We start from the raw sequence: 19274 nt of genomic DNA, 5'->3' as shown, positions 1-19274 counted from the left end.
TATTTTTATTTATAATTTTTTTAAATATATTACTTAAAAAATAACGAGAATTTAGATTAAATATTTTATTTTTTATATAGATCATAATATTATTTTTTAAAATATAAAGATCAAAATATTAATTATGGTTAATTATAAGGGTAGATGACAACTCCATGGACTCTAATAAGTGCGAAGCTTCATTTAAGAGAGAAAAAAAGAAAAAAAAATTCAAAAGTAAAATATATTAAATTTTCCCGCTCCGAAATATCTTCTTTCCCATCCCTTTCACTCGTAAAAAAAAAAACAAAAACGTTTCGTTTACTCGCAAAGGAAGCACGGGGCCACCGTTTCGTAGGTTACCGAGAATGGAGGTAAACAAATTGGGTTGTGTAGTCGGGCTCTAAATTATAAAACCAGTCGATAGAATCTGCGCTTCGCATATGCCTTCCCTCCTCTCTTCCCCAACAAGACCAGCACTCTTTTCACAGACGTACCTGTTTTTTAATTGGAGATTGTAACAAGAATGGGCGGGACACACCGAGGCATAGGTGGTTGGTGAAAGCGTGTGTCGAGAACTGAAATGCAACGTATTTTTGGCAGTACCATAGGCTTGCTCTCGAGCCCGCTCTCTTATCCTGTACCCTTCGTTCTTTAAACAGCGTTCTCCCTTTCCTTCTCCCTCTCCCTCTTCGTCTTCCTCTTCATCGCTCGCTCTCAGTCCCATGGCGTCGACTTCCTCTACTTTTCTCCACGCCTCCCTCTGCTCCCCCCAAACCCTCTCCTCTCCCTCCTTCCCCTTCCTCTTCTCCCTTTCTCTTCCCCAATCCCAATCCCAATCTCGCACCCTCCTCTTCAGACGACCCCTCCCCTCCACATCCCCCTCGCTATCGCCGTCCTCTTCCTCTTCATTACGATGGCTTCGCGTCTCCACTGTCCCCGTTGAGCAAGCTCCGGCACCTGAATTTGACTTCGGTGAGGAGATTGCCCACCTTGATGCTCTCCGCTCTGGCCTCCTCGCGGCGAAGAGCCTCGCGGAGCGGCTAAACGTTCTCGATGCCGATTCTAGGGTTAGGAATTTCTTTGGGCCGTCCGCGCACCCGGTCCTTGATCGGTTGGAGGCTTCCGAGGTGTTCTTGCTTAAATGCCTAGTCGCCGGCGGCCAGGAGCATGTTCTTGGCGCGGAGATGGATTGGGGCCGCCAGCTTCATCAGGCAGAGAGGAGCGCGTTACGGACAGCATTCTATGCATTGGCGGATATGATTGAAAAGTGGAGTTTGGACGGCAATGAGATTGGCGGTAATGAATGTAGCAAGCGGGACATTGGGGATATCGAAATTGACCAGCTGAAGATGCTTTTACATACTCTGGAAGAAGTCGAGGAATTCTATGATTGCATTGGAGGAATCATTGGGTGAGTTGAGTTTGTTGTTCATTACCTTATCTTTTGGTAGACTTCTATTTGTTAAGTTGGACTAGGAATGAAAGATTTACTGCAATCACTTTATACAGGATTCTTTTCCTATAAAAGTTTTCTGTTTAGCACCAGAAGGGTGAAAGAAATTGTAACTAGCAGAAGAGCAATAAAGGTGTAAGATAAAAGAATTGAAAGTATAACTCCTTTTCTTTTGGTAAACAATTGAATATTCCCTTCTCCAACAAGTAAAATACTCCTCTCCAATTGGATATATGTTTGAGTTTTCAACATGAATATATCCTCTAAATTCAAATTTTCTCTTAATAATTTATAACTTTCTTCCTCTTGGGGGAATTATTATTTAGTTCTTTCACTCGTGTGGAGAGATAAAACATGGTGTTTGTGTTTTTTTTTCTCAAAAAATAAAAGCAAGGTCTTATTTATGGATGAACATCTGATGTTTGATTTAGGTTACCTTTCCTTCCCATGATCCATTCTACTAATCTTGATATATATTCACAAGAAGATTCTACTAAACCTTTTCCAGCTGAATTAATCCTACTGACTGCCATCTAACTAACCCTACCATTTCGATTTGTAGAATCATCTGAAACGACAAAATCATCTTATAACAACCCAAATCAAACTCGGAATTTCAGATTGGACTTAGCCAATATGCAACACCTTGCCTTCGATGACCTTCATTTTCTTCTCCTTTCTTTCTTTAATTTGTAAACAAAGAAGTTTGTTTCAAAGACACCTCAAAATCATGCGGACTAAGTGAGCTTTATTGCCGAGGTATTGTCTTTAGGTTGAGATATTTCTGCAGAACTTTTTTTGGCTTTATTTTGATTCCTCTATCTTTATTTCTCTAATTTCGAGCTTTTGTTTGCTTAATCAAAACCATATGTGAATTAATAATTTTTAAATTAGAAGTCTGTCATATTAAATGACATTGTATATGATGCTCACACATGGAGTTGAACCCGAAACCTGTGATTTGTGCAATAATGCACTAACCAATCGGATGTCTCAACTAAGATGAACTAAATTAAATTCAAAGATCCTCCAATAGAATATCAATGAAGATTAACCCTTTTGTGACAGTATGCAAATGTGGTAATCTGCTCTGGATGGCCTTATCGTGGGGTTGATGTTGTAAGCTTATATTTAGACATTAGGTAGTGAGATAAGATGGAGACACAAGTACTTAAAATTGGGAATCTTGTTTACAAAGGACTTGGTCTTGGACATGACCAAGTCCAGGTGTTATATGGATACTCAAGTGTTGGCTTATGATTATGGTTATGGTGAATTATTTAAAATACACAAGAATTTACAGTTTAGATAGTTTAATTTACGAAGCATTTTTCAAACTAAAGCAAAATGGGATTCCTCTTAACCATTTTAGTATAAATAATGAAGATGTTAGATGCAATATTTAAGATTTTTTTTTTTACGTTTGATGCATATATTTAAGATTTAAGACTATAGTAAAATATATTCTTTTTTCTTACTTAGGTATCAAGTAATGACATTACAGCTTCTTTCGTCCTCGAAAGTTGATGGACAGTCTATGAATTCATATCTTCACTCTTACAAGGCTCGAGGAAGTGAGAGGATAAAGCTTCATGTTCCTAGAGGACTTGATCTTCTGGAAAATACAGAGGATGCATCTCAAGCAGCTCTATGGGGAATTGAGGTTGGTAAACCTCAAATATGTTATAAATGTTTGTCCTTCTATACATTTGCTACGATAACCTTCTGAAGTTGTTAAGCAAGTTTCATTACCTCTAGGGTTTGCCGAAACTAGGTGAAATCTATCCGCTTGGTGGTGCAGGGGACCGTCTTGGTTTGGTTGACCCCAACACACGTGAATGTCTTCCTGCTGCACTACTTCCATTTTGTGGACGAACTCTATTGGAAGGTTTAATTAGAGATCTCCAGGTACAAGATGTAGATTCTTTTAATCTAAACAAGGATGTTATGCTTTTTACAAATACAATTCTTTTTGTTCTGTCTTTTTATTGTCATTTTTATTTCATTTTTTCCAAAGAAATATCATTGATTGGATTTTGTTAGTTCTTTAATTATTTTGTTGATAAATTATGGTTCATACAATTTTACAACAACACCTGCTTTAAAGCAATGTGAATCCTTATCTTTTGTACATCTGATTATTATGTGTATATGTATTAGATTTATATGATTACAGAGTTGGTGTAGTTAATATTTTTATATGAACTCATAAGTCATAACCGCCTATTAAGAAACAGATTATGATATAATTTTTCTCTCTTTTCTCCAGTAGCAACAATTTTTTTCCAAGGAGAGAAACCTGACCTACTATATTTACATGTTCACTTTTAGTGTATATTATGTTCTTGTGAGCTTTAACATATGAAGCAATAAAAAGCACCAAATGTTCTAGCTGTATCGGCTATAATTAAGTGGTACTTACCAACTTACCATGGTGCTGTACAATGTTTGATACAGGATGATATTTAATTCATACTAGAAGTTGTTTTCCGCTGAAAGTATTAGGGAACTTATGACATCTGTGATCTAGTGGGTAAAAGTCTTTCTTGAGGATATAGTAGTTTCATTTAATTGCCGTTATCTTTATCAGGAAATATTCTTGTTAGTATTTTGGGAAATTTTTCTGAACTAATCTATGAGTTATATTTTGTGGTGAATCCAATTTCTTTCTCTATCTTAGGAAGCATTTCAAACTCTTATCTATTACTTCTCTTCAGATGGTTCATTTTTCCTATTTAATATTTGAAAATAGATATCTTATAACCAATAAAGTGTGGACCAAGACAGTCTGCTTTACATATATATAATGGTGAAAAATAATCTTCTGTGATATATTTCTCGTGTGCATGTCTGTCTTCCTTCTCTGTTTCTTTGGTGAAAATTTACCAAAAGATCTAGAAAATAAATGCAAATAAGTGGTGGATATTTCATGTTGAACAATATATCCTCTTCTGCTTTTACATAGTGATTGTGGAGATCCTACCAAGCCAATAACTCTAGATTATTATTATTAGGCTTACATCCAGTTAATGGATTATTTTCTTTTCCAATTTGTCTTAACCAAGCAGCTATAGGTTATTTTACAGATATAATTATGTACGTATTTGAGATATGAGCTGATCAGGTTATTTTTTGTTCTTATGAGGCATTGTTTGATTCATTGCTGCCTATATGACATCTTCATTGGCTTGCGGGAGCCAGGATGTGCTTTTAATATTATAACTGATTTACTCAACTAGAAAAGCTAATTAACCCGTGCTGAATTCCAGGCTAGAGAGTTCCTTTATTTCAAGATCTATGGGAAACAATGTATAACTCCTGTTGCAATCATGACAAGTTCAGTGAAGAACAATCATAATCACTTAATTGCACTCTGTGAAAAATTCAGATGGTTTGGGAGAAGCAAAGAAAAATTTCGGCTTTTTGAACAGGTATATGTATTGTAATATGCTTAGTGTTCTTTAATGCAAATCTTGTTAGGATTTCAAAGTAAATGCACATAATTGTCTCCTAATGTTGCCACCAAGTCTTGTTTCACTGATTCTTCTATATATGTTATCCCACAGCCTCTGGTGCCAGTTTTGGCTGCTGAAGATGGTCGCTGGTTGATAACCAGACCACTCACACCAGTCTGCAAACCTGGTGGTCATGGCGCAATCTGGAAGCTTGCAAATGACAAATGCATATTCCAATGGTTCTATGATCATGGAAGAAAAGGTGCTACTGTTCGACAAGTCAGGTTATCTTTTTCTCTATGTATTATGTAGCGTAGAAAGTCCAATAACTAATCTTTCAAAGTTTTTATTAGTGATTCTATGTTCTCCTGCTGCAGTAATGTTGTGGCTGCGACTGACTTGACACTTTTGGCATTGGCAGGAATAGGTCTGCACTATGACAAGGTGTAAATTTATGGTTTGCTATGCTTTTAATTGTGTTGACTGTGGTGTCAACACTACTTTAGGTTTAATTGCACTTGAGAAAGAAAGACATTGATTAGGGTGTTAATAATTGCTGTAGTATATGGTGAGTCCCTGCTCTAATTTTAATTAGAATGTGAAGCATTTGGAACATTCAGAGGAGCTTCTTTGTGCAATGTTAAGAGGGCTGCAGCCAAGCACCAGTAATGACCATTCTTGGTGCTGCTCAGTATATTTGTTATTATTATTTTTTTCTAGTGATGTCATCTAGTACTAGGTTGATATCACAAGGTGGACTAGAACTCTTTGGGTTCAATTACTTATTGTAATACATCCTCCAAGGACTTTGACTATCGATATTTTGCTACAAAAATTGAGGTAGGCTGATATTTCTAAAAAATTGTTGGAAACTCTAGTGATGTTTCTAAATTAGCTTAACTTTACCAGAATGAAGTGACTTTTTTCTTGAAATTGGCTTGGCTACTACCTGAGTGCCTATGTTGACACCTAGATCAGTGATTTCAATAGGCGCTTGGGCGCTCGCCTAGGCGCTCAGGCAAGGCGAGGCCTAATCGCCTCATTTCATTTCTAGGCGATGCGCTTCAAAGAGGCGCCGCTTGGGCGCTCGCTCGAGCTCAGGCGTCGGGCGCTTCGGGCGAGCGCCCGAGTTAAACCAGGTGACCGAACCAGCATTTTAGGTCTGGTTCAGTCTCTAGTGCTTTAGTTGGTTCAATCGAACCAACTAAAGCACCGATATCAGCCTTCCTCTCGCGACTTCCCAACCCTAACCTTGCTCGCCGCTCCCGCTCTCGCTGTCGCTGCTACCGCTGTCGCTGCCACTATCGCCGCCCCCGCTATCGCTACCGCTGCTCGTTTCTACCGCTGTCACTGCCACTGTCGCCACTCCCGCTCTCGCTGCCCGCTTCTACCGCTGCCACTATCGTCGCTCGTCGCTCCCGCTCTCGTTATTGTTACTCGCTACTACCTTTGCCATTGTTGTCGCCCGCCGCTCTCAGTCCCGCTGCTGTTGCTTGCTACTATCACTGCCACTGTCGTCGCTCGCCGCTCCTGCTCCCGCTACCACTGCTCTCAGTCAGTAGCCTCGATCTTCCTCTTACACTCTTCTCACTTCATATACTGTTAATAGTATATTAACAGTATACTACTAACTATATACTAGTAACAATATTTTTATTTATTAGATTAATAATATATTATTTTGATTTTAATACTATTAATTTTTATTTATTTGAAATTATTGTTATTTTTTTGAATTTTGAGACTTTTTGTTAATGTGATATTGTAATTTTACAAGATTTTCTTAATTTAATATCATATTTTTATTTAAATAATTATATTTATTAATTATATTATATATTTTTATATTTTAGTACCTCGTTTCGCTCAGGCGAGCACCTAGGTGAGCGCTTAGCGCCTCCGGTGTTTTTGGACCTTGGCGCCTAGCGCTTTTTAAATCACTGATCAAGATTATTTGACTATGTGGATGACTTAAATACATGATAATTAGTATACTTAGTTTCTTATGAGTAAAATAATGATCACTTTTTCTATTCTTTTATTAGTTTGAGTTACTAATTTATTTAGACACAAGAATTATCATTGAATATACATTTTTTCCTGACATTTGAAGTGCTGCAGAAATTAGGTTTTGCTTCCTGTCAGCGAAACTTAGGAGCAACAGAAGGAGTAAATGTGCTTGTTGAGAAACACAACCATGACAGGACATGGTCTTATGGTATTACATGTATTGAGTACACTGAGTTTGAGAAGTTTGGCATTATGGATAGGCCTACTTCTTTTGATAGGTATGCTCTCTATTTGCGACATGTATTGTAAAAAAAGGATGACTTACTTCTGTTATATTTATTTTGTGAAAATTTTACTCAGTCAAATTGCTCTTCATGTTGAGTTACTGGATTTGGAGTGGAGAATAATATTGTTATTTTTTTTATTCCTTCTAAAGAGGGAAGATGTAGTTTCTAAATGTATTATTAATTTTCATACATATAAAAGTAAATTTACTGGCTTTTGGGAATTTGCTTCTTTCTTCCATCAAGTAGGGCCATCCATCTGGTGACCTTGAACATTTGCATACTATGTAGTAGTTAGGCCTTCTACCTAGGTAGTCCTAGGCATCTGACTTTCTTAAAACCTAAATATAAAATTCTATATACGTGACACCCAGTTTAGTCCTACATCAGATAAGGGAGGAAAATTAGATTGTTGATTGGTCTACTATCATTAACTTGGGCCTAAGCGTTTTGGATCAATAATTAGGTTCATAAAAAATAGATGAGTCTGTCATTATCAATTTGGACTTTAATCATTTTGTATCAATGATTCAAACTAATAAAGTTAATAAGTTAGTTGTCCTATTAGTTTGAATTTGACAAGATATCATCTAAAGCATTTATAGTTTTGTACTATATCTTATCCATGTATCTATGTGATGGCTTTGTTTTTGTTCATTAAGCACCTGTTTTTGAAGCTCGATAATGATACTTAAAGTAATTTTAAACCATTAGAAGGTAGTTGAACTTTTCTGGCAAACATTCTAGTAATTTGGAAGAAGCTGATCTAGCATGTAAGGGATTCATAAGAATTTAATTTATAAAACTATTAATGGAAAAGGCTTTGTCAGGATTTATTCTTGGCACTCTAGTAAATGGTCATCATATCTTATGTATAAGCCTGGAGCTGTTGGGAGGAAATTGCTCTTTACTTACTGAGACACACCTCTGTGGTTTGATCGAAATAATGAATGACTACTTTGATCCTTTTCAAAATACATTCAAGCTGTCATTTTTGTTGTTTATTTTGTTCTTACTGACATCATTAGTGACCTCTGATGCATAAGATTTTATTTGCAGAATTAGCATGTTGCTACTGGTAGCGAGTCGTGTATTTCTTCTCATTATTCTTCCTGGATTATCTCCATTCCATATATTATTGGGGTATCATTTTGGTGTTTATTGTTCCTTCATTGTGATTTAGCTTGCAGCCTCAGTTTCCAGCAAACACAAATATTCTTTATGTTGATCTGAAATCTGCTGAAAAAGTTGGATCTTGTCGGGGTACAAATTGCTTGCCAGGCATGGTATTGAATTTGAAAAAGCCAGTTTCATATGTGGATCATCTTGGTATTCAGCATAGGTACAAATTCTCACAAAAAGTATCTTATAGATTTGTCAGTTAATGGTTCTATGTTAGATTTACTTACTATTGATCACCCACTGATGGAATAGCTTTTGTCTTATGAATAAGTTCATTGCTATACAATGCAGTGTCACAAATTTTGAGAATTTAATTGGCAGTGTGAATTTGATTACTTCAAAGCTTGCTCATGAACTGAAATGATATTGTTTTTCATCTCCCTGTCTTTTCTTGCTTCTCCTTATATTTGAAACAAAGCATTCTTTATGTTGTATTGCATCTTCAATGAACTACCTGACTACTGTTTGCTAATTTATTTTATGAGTTTGCAAGGCAATTTCTTAATTGTATGTTTGTTTTAAATTGTCTTTCCCAGAATTGTACAATTAGACACTTACAAGAGCCAAATGTTGATTTAAGTGTATAATAAATATATTATTTCCACAAAGGAAACATTGCACAGAACAAGAGCCATCAATTACTTCATAAAATGAGGCATATTTTTGTAGTCTACTCCTGAAAAGCTTCTAAGAATCTTGGGGGAATGATATAAAGTATAAGAATTATTTAGTGCTGAATGTTAAGAACCATATCTGCTTTCTGTCCTAACCTCAACTGTAGGGATTACCTCATGTTATCTGGTTGCTGCTCTTATCAATTGTTAGTTCCCTAACCTAGATAGGCCTTCATGAGCTGCTTTTACCAGAGAGGAGGAAATGTTCAAAATCATATTGAAGTATATGTACATTTGTCAAATTCTCATGCAATAATGTCAGGGCATGACCAATACCAAACGATCTGAATATCACACAATGTATTTTTAATAAATGTATAGAATATGTCTTCATTGTTATTGAGCTATCCAGGATAGTTTGCTACTTTGCTGGACTAGAAATGTATAATCTCTTTTGCCTATGACCATATTCCTTTATAGGAATAATGCATGTGTCTGAGTATTTGTTGTATTGTTATTTTTGTATTAATCTTGTTTTGGCATGAGTATAATACTTAGGATTCTCTAAAGTCAATCAGTCATACTAACATATGAGATGATCCTTGGGTGGACAATATTCCTTTTAAAAAATGACAAGCATTCGTCAACATGGATGAATGATAAATTTTACTTATGTTTTTGAGTTAATTTTGGATAATAATTAGCTGTATAATATACATTTGCTTTTCAACTTGGATACTGTAGCTTGGATGTTTGCATACAATTAATTGACTTGATGATGACTACTGGGTTTGGGCTTCTGAGTTGTTATCATTGCATCATTAACGTGAAACATTGTTAACCTATTAAATAAGGAGAAATGTTTCCCACTATCAGATCTTGCAACACAACTTATGTTTTATTAAGGGCTTTTTAATATACCATTTTTGAATTTTTTATGCTCATTTTCTATTAAATGAATATAGTACATCGCAACGATAGTCTACATAAGATAAGCATTTACATGTTTTTATTAGGGACTGATGGTCCATGCCAAATGTTTTCATGATGGGCAATTCATTTTTTGGCGTTTCATAATGGCTCCATCCTTATTTACCCTTCTATCCTTTTCCATGTTGCAGTGCATTTGGAGGTAGGCTAGAGTGTACGATGCAAAATATTGCAGATAACTTTCTGAATACTTGTAACACTAGGTGCCTGGGAGACATTGAATGTACGAGGTCATTATGCTTTTGTTACCATCCTAGGACATAATCTTGTCTGCCTTTGCTTGGTTTTACTAAGGAGCTTTAAATCATGTTTTCTATTTACAGCTGTTCTCGATACATTCATTGTATATAATGAAAGAAAAAGGGTCACTTCATCAGCCAAAAGGAAAAGGAAACAAACAAGCAATTCATTGCATCAGGTTTGTGAAGCTTAAATACTAAAATAAATTCACAATAACTTATTGATTGATGAATTTCTCTTTTGACATTTTTTATTAGTTATTAATAACAATTAAGGTGGCATGCATTATCAAACATGCATCATACTCTAGGGTGTAACACTTGCATGCAATAATGACAAACATGACCAACAAGAGCTTCTGTTTATTTGATTGGTTTTCTGAAGTGGAGCAAAGTTATGATATCTTTCCCACTAACGACTCCTTTTTGAACCTAAGACATATCCAAAATTTATTTGTTCTTTCAAATTTGAGTCCGAAATTCAACTACCTCTTTAATACTTGTTCATGTGCAGACCCCAGATGGTGCGCTTTTGGATGTCTTGCGGAATGCTTATGAACTTCTCTCATCTTGTGATATAGAAATCCCCAAGGTATTTCATTCTAGTTAAGATTTAATCTTGATTAGCACTGGATTCTTGCTGTAATTAAAATCATATGATTTATTTTCTTCATCCAACTGTTGTATTTCTATAAATCTGTTGTGTTATTAATATGGTCCTGCAAGCACTTGCATTAACAAATGATTGGACCTGGTTGTTCTCCATACTCCATGCCCTTGATATTTGTTGAAGTGTCAATTGCCTTAAGACATTCATTGGCATTGTCTTTCTTCTGGAACTTCTGTTGTATGGACCAGCACCCTCTTATAAATGAACAGAAGTACTAGCTGCAATGGCAGCAATCAAATATTGGTTGCATGTGTATTCTTAGATGAACACTTAAAGGTGGACAAGGTTTGTTTTGAACCAATACAGTGGCTGTTTGTTTTTAGTTAGCACCACTTGATGCCTATCAATTGTGTCCTATCTTTTACTTTCACAACTGACACCTTTGGTCTGATTGAGAGTTATACTTGTCTTGGATTTGTGTCCACGTGTTAGTTTTACTATCCAAAAAAGTTACATCTTCTATGCCAACATATAGATGGACTTTCAATCAAGGTATGCAATACCGTACCGTACCGGTGTTTCGAGGTTGACTCGGTACGGTACGATACCAGTGTATCGAGTGGTACACCAGGGCATACCGAATGGTACATCAGGGCTTACCGAGCGATTTCCTCTTACTGTAGCACTGTAGCATTGCTACAGTGTAACACTATAGCACTATAGCACGGTCCATCCGGTAGCAGGCGGTCCGCGTACCGGTATGTCGTCGGACCGGTACGTATCGCCTGTACCGGGCGATACCATTCGAAATTGCATACCATGCTTTCAATGCTACAACTTGATTCCATATACTTAGTTATTGGAAGGTGAAGCTTTAGCATCACCGTGAAATCAATCCTTTTTGGTTTGAGTGAGCAAGGTTTGTGTCATGAAAATGGTATCTCTACTTGCATATCGCTATGAACATTGATCTTCTTTGACCTAGTGGGAGTCTCATGCACTAGGATATTCTTTTGGCACTTTGTTACTATCTTACGAGCGTTACCATGGATATTGAAATAGCCTGACACTTTATGTCCATAGTAATACTTATCATGAGAAAAATCGTTTAGTTGCTGGTTTTAGTTGAGTCCTCTCTTACTAGTACCTATTACTATTTAGTGTTTGAATTAAAATGTCACCAATTATCACATTGCAATACAAATCTTGCATATGTGTAGTACTTTGTATTTTGAGAGTGGATGAGTATTTAGTCGTTTGTTTTTTCGCACAATATATTGGGCAAGTACCAAATATTTGGATTCTTGAGTATAGTCCATGTATGACTTCTCAGCATTTCTTCAACTTATCACATTCGAGCATTGACATCGTGTAAAGACATCACCTTTTTCAATCCTATCCTAGGATGAAATGGGCTAAATAGCCACGTCTCATGCTAATTAAGTTATCAAAGTTATGTCATAGTAGGGCCATTTTTTTCATAAAAAGTAATGCCTATCTGTGTTATTGCCTATTATCATATCTATCTATTTAAAATATTTTCATAATTAAAAGGAGAAAATGAGTTCATTTGATATTTTGCAAATCTTGGTGTATCCTTTATTAGGTATGTTTTGGATATGTTACATTGGAGGATATTTCATGGATAAATATAAGATAAATAGTTTTATAATTTTTAAAATAATTATTAAAAGGATCTTATGGGTGTTTCAATGAGAATTTTATTTTTAAAATATTATTCATATAATTTTTAGACGAGATGGATAGACAACTAGTATGTTTCTTTATTCCACTTTTATTTATCATCAATTCATGATTACAGATTTAAAATAATGGATTGTGTTATATATCTACTTGTCAAGCTTTGTCTCATACAATAATATGTTTGTTTTTTTTTTTTACTTGCATCCTGGTGTTTTTCTAAAAGACTAGGCATATTGAAGTATCTGTTCTTTGTAATTCGTATGCTATTCCAGTCTCCATGGTTTGTGGTGTGGCAACCAAGTACAATACATACATAATCTTTTAAAGAAACTTTAATATTTTTAACTTTAAAAAATAATATATTGTAGGATGCAAATAAAAACATAAACATATTATTGTATTTGCCAAAACTTGACGAGCAGATATATATAAATTATTAATTATACAACAATATTATAACATAATATCTTAAGAAGACAAAAAAGACTGAAAGATATTTGATAAATAAAGAAAGGTCATGATTTTAAATCTGTAATCATAAGTTGATGCTAAATAAATTTAGAATAAGAAAATATATTTAGTTGTACATTCATCTCGTCTAAAAAATAAATGAATAATATTAAAAAAATGAACTTCTTCTACAAGCACCAATATATGTCTCCTAGAAATACCCTACAATATATTCTAGCCAACACATGCCTACCAACAAGGATACACCAAGATTTTTGAAATATCAAATGGATTTATTTTCTCCTACTAGAAAAAACCAAGGTTATATATCCTTTAATCAACATCTAACATTTCATCAAAATATCTCACGATATAATAATTAAACTCCTATTTGTGGGGTTTGGTAGAAACCTCGTTACAGAAGGTTTTTGAAAAGGAAAAATACAACATATCTTCTATGATTGGATTTTGTTCTCTCTAGTTGATTGATCTTCTTATTGAGATCTTTCTTTTTTTAGTTAAATTTTCTAAAAGTTTCATGATTTGAATTCTCTTTGAAGTATGAAATATACACTGTTCCTTCTTGTATTTGCTGACTTCCTTTTCAATGCAGATCTGATTTGGATTTGAATCCAAGATCTCTTGTTTTAGGAAATAGTCACTCAAAACATTTCGTTAATCTAAATTCTAGAATAATATACAATAGTTCCAGTAAAATCTCAGTCAAGCGACACGTGTAAATGGCAATGTCCCTACTAGAAGCCTTCTAGATAGGTTTCTAAGGCCTAACTCAAAATAACTAAATTTGAGACAGTGATTCAATATGAGCTAAAATCTGAAATCAAAATCAATACAAAATTGAACCAAGTGTCAATTCATATTCATGGAATCTGGATACTTACTGAAAACCAACAAAAAATCATTGAAAATATAGAAATTGTCAAATCAAGACCTTGACTTGCTTAATTAAATCAAGCAATCTGGAGTTGATCTTGGAGTCATTTTTGCATCAATGGCATTTGGCACCATAATACATAACTTGATAATCAGGGTTCAAGTCACTAAGGTTGTGGGACTCGAATTTACTTCAATGTTTTGCCATCATCTTATTTTATATTTTTTAAGTTTTAGCTTGTAAAGTTTCTCGTGTTATTTCATACTTTCTCCATTACATGGGTGTCGGTTTGTAAAGCTGACTAGTCTTAGTTTGGCTCATTGCCGCTCCTCAGTGCTTTAAACATCAAACCAACTTGAGAAAATAAAATTTTGTTTTTACTGAAAAAATTTTATACTCCAATATAATTTGTTCTGTTGTGCTTAATTCCTTGGTATTAAATTTCTTTTGCTGATTTTCTCAGATTGAGGACAACAGCATATACTTCAATTCTGTGCCCCCATTTCTTATTTTTCTCCACCCTGCTTTAGGTCCACTTTGGGAGATTACTAGACAAAAGGTATGCACAATGATTGATCTAAAATCTCAGTAGCTCTAATTTTATCCTTTAGTTTTTACATGATGTGCTCATGTTAGATATGATTGGGTTCTATGGCAATATATAATGACTAAATCATTGTATTCTAATTTCTTGGGTTGTAAAAAATATCAAAATAGTATGAGATTTTCTGTATGCTTATTTGGACCTGTAGGAAAATTTACAGAAATGAATCAATGAGTTATCATGTGTTGACTGTGTGATGGAAGTGAAAGTATTACCTCTGAGCATGCTACTATAGTGGGTTATGCTTCATATATCTTATGATAAATTAAGATTGATTTAACAGTTGGATGTGAATTTAATATTCTTGCACCTCCAGAGGACTAAAACATGAAAGCAATACGGGATAATAGCTTCCTTGGTTTTTAGATTTTCTGTTGGTGCTAAATATAATAGTGATCTAATTGTATTCACTGCCTTGTATTATATATATCAACATCATCAGGAAGAAATAAATTTATTTGGTCTGTAAGTTTTCCCAAAGCTACCAATTTTGTATTGAAACAATAAAATGTTTCCGAACAGAATTAAATGTTGTGTTTGATTCTTGAAGAAGTGATATGTCTCAGTGTGCAATTAATTTGTGATGTCACTTTCACCTATAATGTTTATGAAGTATTACGAACTATCTTGTTCCACAAGTCTGATTTTTCCTTTTTCAGAGTATGTTTTAACCAAGGTTCGCAATACCATATTGTACCGGTATTTCAATCTGGGCTCGGTACCGGTACGGTACGGTATACCGAGCAGTACACCCAAGTGTATCGAGCGGTACATTCAGGTGTGTCGAGTACTGTAGTACTGTAGTAGTGCTACAGTGCACTGCTATAGTGCTACAGTGCACTCGGACCGGTAACAGGCGGTCCACGTACCGACAACCGGTCGGACCGATATGTACTGCCCGTACCAGGTGGTACAGTTCGGTACTGCAGACCCTGGTTTTAACTCACACCATGCTTTGTGGGAATTTTTATTAAGCATATTCTTGTTCTCTGACCTTGAAAGACTCTTATCATACCAAAAAACAATCGTATTCATTCAAGGTTCTACCAGTTTTTTGTCAGTTAGGAAATTGGATCAGGTATATATTCTCTTTGGAACATTTTCTGAGAAGTCAATGTTGTGGATTAGGGTTTAACATGCATTTGCCACTTTCTTTGGTTGTCATTAGTTTTTCTAGGATTCACAGATATAGACTATTTTGTTGAAGTAAAGCCATGTGCTCAAATTAAGTATGCATATGTGAATTTCTGTCGGAATATTAATTTAATGTGGTGGTTGCCAACTATATATACTCTTCATTGAAAAAATCCATGATCATTCTTTCTTATTATTATGTGTAGCTTTGTCTTCCAATTGCCATTCTTCCTGACTAGGAAGGGCAAACATAGTCAACTAGCATTACTGTTCTTTCTTATTATTCTATCTTTTGCCTTTAGTCCTTTGAAGGTATAAGAAAAAGTGACAAATTTTAGAGTGAGCTGCTTTTACAAGTGATACTCAGAAATCACATGAAGGCTAAAAACAATGTCTGCACTAATGGTGCTGTCCAAACTTTACGTTCTGATACAGTGTAAACTTCCTGTCCTGTCAAAAATTAGATATTTGCTCTCTATCTTATGCTAAAAACAATGTTGCATGAGGGCATGACTAATATCAGTCTTTGACACTTCAAGATAATGCATTTAGTGATGTAATAATTTAATTTTAGCTGATCTTGGTTCTGGTTCTAATCTTTTATTTGTGATGATTTGAATAACTTTCCTAGGTTAGGCTCTTCTTTTGACTAATCAATTTGCATAAGTTTCAGTCCATGTCGATCACCACCTGGAGTTTAGTGTAAGGTCATGTCAGCAAGTGCCCTAAAAGGTGTATTTTGAAGTTGCAATTAGGATGGGAAAGTAGCTTACATACCCTCTCATTTCATCCTGACAACTGAGGTAAGACTATATAAAATACAGCAACCTTAATAAATTAACACAAGCTTTGCTTCTCAAATCCCTATTAACCATCTGATGAGTTCTAGAACCTTTCGTTATAGATTATATGTAGGAATAGTTGTTAGCCTGTTTGACCTTATTAACTAGAATAATGAATCCATTTATAGAGATAGATTTAGGTGAACATATTTCACAATTCTCATGGCCCAAATCATGTGGCTTTTTGTCCTAAAAAAATACTCAATGTATGTCCTTGGAGGGGATATTGAGTTACACAATTTCTCACAAATCTACATCGATGTGGAACTATCAAGGGCATCTGCTGAATAATTCATTAGGATTTTGCTTCTGGGAAGCAGTAGTTTTCAGTAATGAAGAAAGATGCTATACTTTAAAGGTTTCAAGTTTATGCTTAGTCTTATTTTATGAGTCGAAGTAATTATGGATTATCTTTTTGTAACTTATGCAGTTCTATGGTGGTTCTATTTCTGAAGGTTCTGAGTTGCAAATAGAGGTAGCAGAATTTGTTTGGAGAAATGTGCAGGTACTTGTGACCTTATACCCTTGTTAAAAAGTCATTGTACTTGATAACCAAAATTGTATTTGGATCTCAGCTCAGTGGAAGCCTTATTATTGTTGCTGAAAATATAATGGGCTCAGCAAGGATGAACCAAAACAATGAACCAGTACTGCACTATGGACAAAGGTACGACTGATTGTTTTGTAGTATTAAGATTTCAGAGCAGAACATTTAGCTAACATTTCACTTCTACTGGTGGAAGATGTGCAAGATGTAAGCTGCAAAATGTTAAGGTTTTAAATAGAGGAATCGACTGGATGTCCTCAGAAAATGTCTACTGGAAGCATGATGTTCAAAGATTAGAGACTATGAAAATCATTCTTCATGGAAACGCAGAATTTGAGGCAGTGGATGTTGTCTTGCAGGTACAGTTGGCTGACAATCAGCAGAATAATTTGTGTATTCACATTGAATATTGACTTTTTTTCATGCAGGGAAATCATGTTTTCGAGGTTCCAGATGGTTACAAAATGTGTATCATTCCAGAAAATTCAGGTATATAAAGTTCACCTGATTTATTTGCTGGCATGGTTTTCCATTATTCTGTTTGAGACTTGCGATATGTAAAATCACGTATATGCATTATTGCTTTGTTGTAGTCCTAGTTTCAAGCTTTATAGAATGTTTTTTAAGACCATCTCTGAGTTATTGTGCTTGTTCCCAACATGCAAGCCCAAAGTGAATCTGAGCTTGCAATACCAAAATATGGACTGCTGACATTAACCTGCATCTATATGTGATTCAGGTTTCATGATTAGGTTAGATCCCATTAGAGAAGATGAGATGGAAACTGGTAGCTGGTTCTGGCAGTATGAGATGAAGGGCACGCATATTAACTTGGAAATGGTAGAGTTATAGTCTCTCAGACCCTGTAACTCAGTCATTGATATGCAGTTGTTTGACACAGTTCATCTTCTCATTGATTCATTAGTTCAACCTAGGTTGAACATCTTGTATGTAATTTCTTTGATAATGTGCATCCATCCCAGTTTTCTCTTGATATTTTTTTTCTTTTCTTCATATTTATATTTATTCTAATTTAATGTATTGAATTTGTCACAAGTTACTAATTGTATAAGATTCAACGGATAGTTTTTTTGCATCTTGACATCTGTTTGATTGTATTTAGTTGAATCTATGTGGATTAAAGATCTGTGAAGAAACAAGTTACAGTCTCATATTAGTTGTCATTTAAAAGTTCCATTCTGCAGTGTTAACACTACTTATTTTACTTCAATAGTCGGGATGGAAGCATCAGATGAACAAGACTTAACAAGCTTAAAAATGCAGTGAGTTGAAGCTTGTTCTGGTTTATGATATGTTGGCACCATGTTGACAACATGTTAGATTTATATGGCTTACATGCTAAGGTCAGATGGTTGACATCTCGATATTACATGGTTGATACTTCTGCTATGTATCTAATATCTCAGTGTCATGCAGGAGACATCTTTGTTATTATATAATTTTTACCTTAGTGTTGGTCTTATCATGTTCCATTAATCGTTCACACCCGGTCATAAAATTTGTGCTACATATCAAAGTGTTACATCATCTCGGACTCGGTGTGGATTAGCGATACTTATATCTAAAATCAATACAACATGTTTCTAAAATTAATACATCATTACCATCTCAAGGTAATGACTTAGGGAACTAATTATAAAAAGAGGAGGGGGTGGGGGTGTTCCATAAGTATGCCCAAGTCACATAAACTAGGAATATATTTGACCTGTTAGATTAGTTTAGTGACTTGACTTAAGTATCGGATGGGCTTTGTCAAGAATGCGGTAGGAATCCGATCAAATTGGTGAAGTTTGACTTGAGAAAAGATTATGAATCAGCTTCCATTGTGGACAATCAAAATATAACTTAATAGTTGGGCACTAAAAAGAGAATTGACCAAAATAAAAATATCTTAAGGAAACTTTGTTGAACCGTCTCGATTGAATCCCGAGGACTAGAGTCTGTCAGCCTCTAATGCCAATACCTGGGTTGCTCAAGGTGTCAAGTGAACCAGCTCCTCCAACGCTCCAATTCCTTGATCCCTCATTACTCAACCAACCACTTCCTCCTTCATGAAACCTTGCACAATTTGATGTAACAAGTGCAAGTCTTAACTAGGATAGTTAAAACTATGATCTTATACCTTCCTCAATTAGCACAGGCGGCACAGCAAGCACCACCTATCTCATCTGCACCATGATTCCTAGCTCTAGCTCCATCACTTATTCTAGTTCCCAGCCTCACTGTCTAAGTCTTGATCTATTCGAGCGCTGCACCCT

The 19274-nt window shown here is 35.2% G+C and overlaps 1 protein-coding gene across 3 annotated transcripts; it reads left to right on the top strand.

Annotated features, from left to right (window-relative positions):
• The first annotated feature begins 608 nt into the window (after window positions 1–608).
• Window positions 609–18091, top strand: LOC135587663 (UTP--glucose-1-phosphate uridylyltransferase 3, chloroplastic-like). Of its 3 annotated transcripts, XM_065079301.1 has the most exons (17): window positions 609–1393; window positions 2918–3098; window positions 3194–3343; window positions 4705–4866; window positions 5002–5174; window positions 5268–5334; window positions 7012–7178; window positions 8368–8526; window positions 10102–10193; window positions 10294–10388; window positions 10724–10801; window positions 14332–14427; window positions 16879–16953; window positions 17024–17115; window positions 17192–17354; window positions 17424–17484; window positions 17735–18091. In XM_065079301.1, the coding sequence occupies exons 1-17, from the start codon at window positions 705–707 to the stop codon at window positions 17845–17847; spliced, it is 2613 nt and encodes an 870-aa protein (XP_064935373.1). In that variant the 5' UTR covers window positions 609–704; the 3' UTR covers window positions 17848–18091. The 3 variants fall into 3 exon arrangements, 1 of the variants encoding a protein (XP_064935373.1); XR_010475941.1 differs by lacking the exons at window positions 17424–17484; window positions 17735–18091 and having other exon boundaries at window positions 16904–16953; window positions 17192–17237; XR_010475940.1 differs by lacking the exons at window positions 17192–17354; window positions 17424–17484; window positions 17735–18091 and adding an exon at window positions 16280–16409 and having other exon boundaries at window positions 17024–17087.
• The last annotated feature ends 1183 nt before the right edge of the window (window positions 18092–19274 follow it).

Source organism: Musa acuminata, chromosome BXJ1-8, assembly GCF_036884655.1.
Source record: "Musa acuminata AAA Group cultivar baxijiao chromosome BXJ1-8, Cavendish_Baxijiao_AAA, whole genome shotgun sequence".
Classification (NCBI taxonomy): domain Eukaryota; kingdom Viridiplantae; phylum Streptophyta; class Magnoliopsida; order Zingiberales; family Musaceae; genus Musa; species Musa acuminata.
Note: the sequence above shows the minus strand (reverse complement) of the source record. Positions and strands in the feature narration are given on the sequence as shown.

Coding starts and splice junctions, on each gene's coding strand:
- LOC135587663 (XM_065079301.1), top strand. CDS start 705: ATGGCGTCGACTTCCTCTACTTTTCTCCACGCCTCCCTCTGCTCCCCC. Junction 4,867..5,001: donor AATTTCGGCTTTTTGAACAG/GTATATGTATTG, acceptor GTTATCCCACAG/CCTCTGGTGCCAGTTTTGGC. Junction 17,116..17,191: donor GTACTGCACTATGGACAAAG/GTACGACTGATT, acceptor TACTGGTGGAAG/ATGTGCAAGATGTAAGCTGC.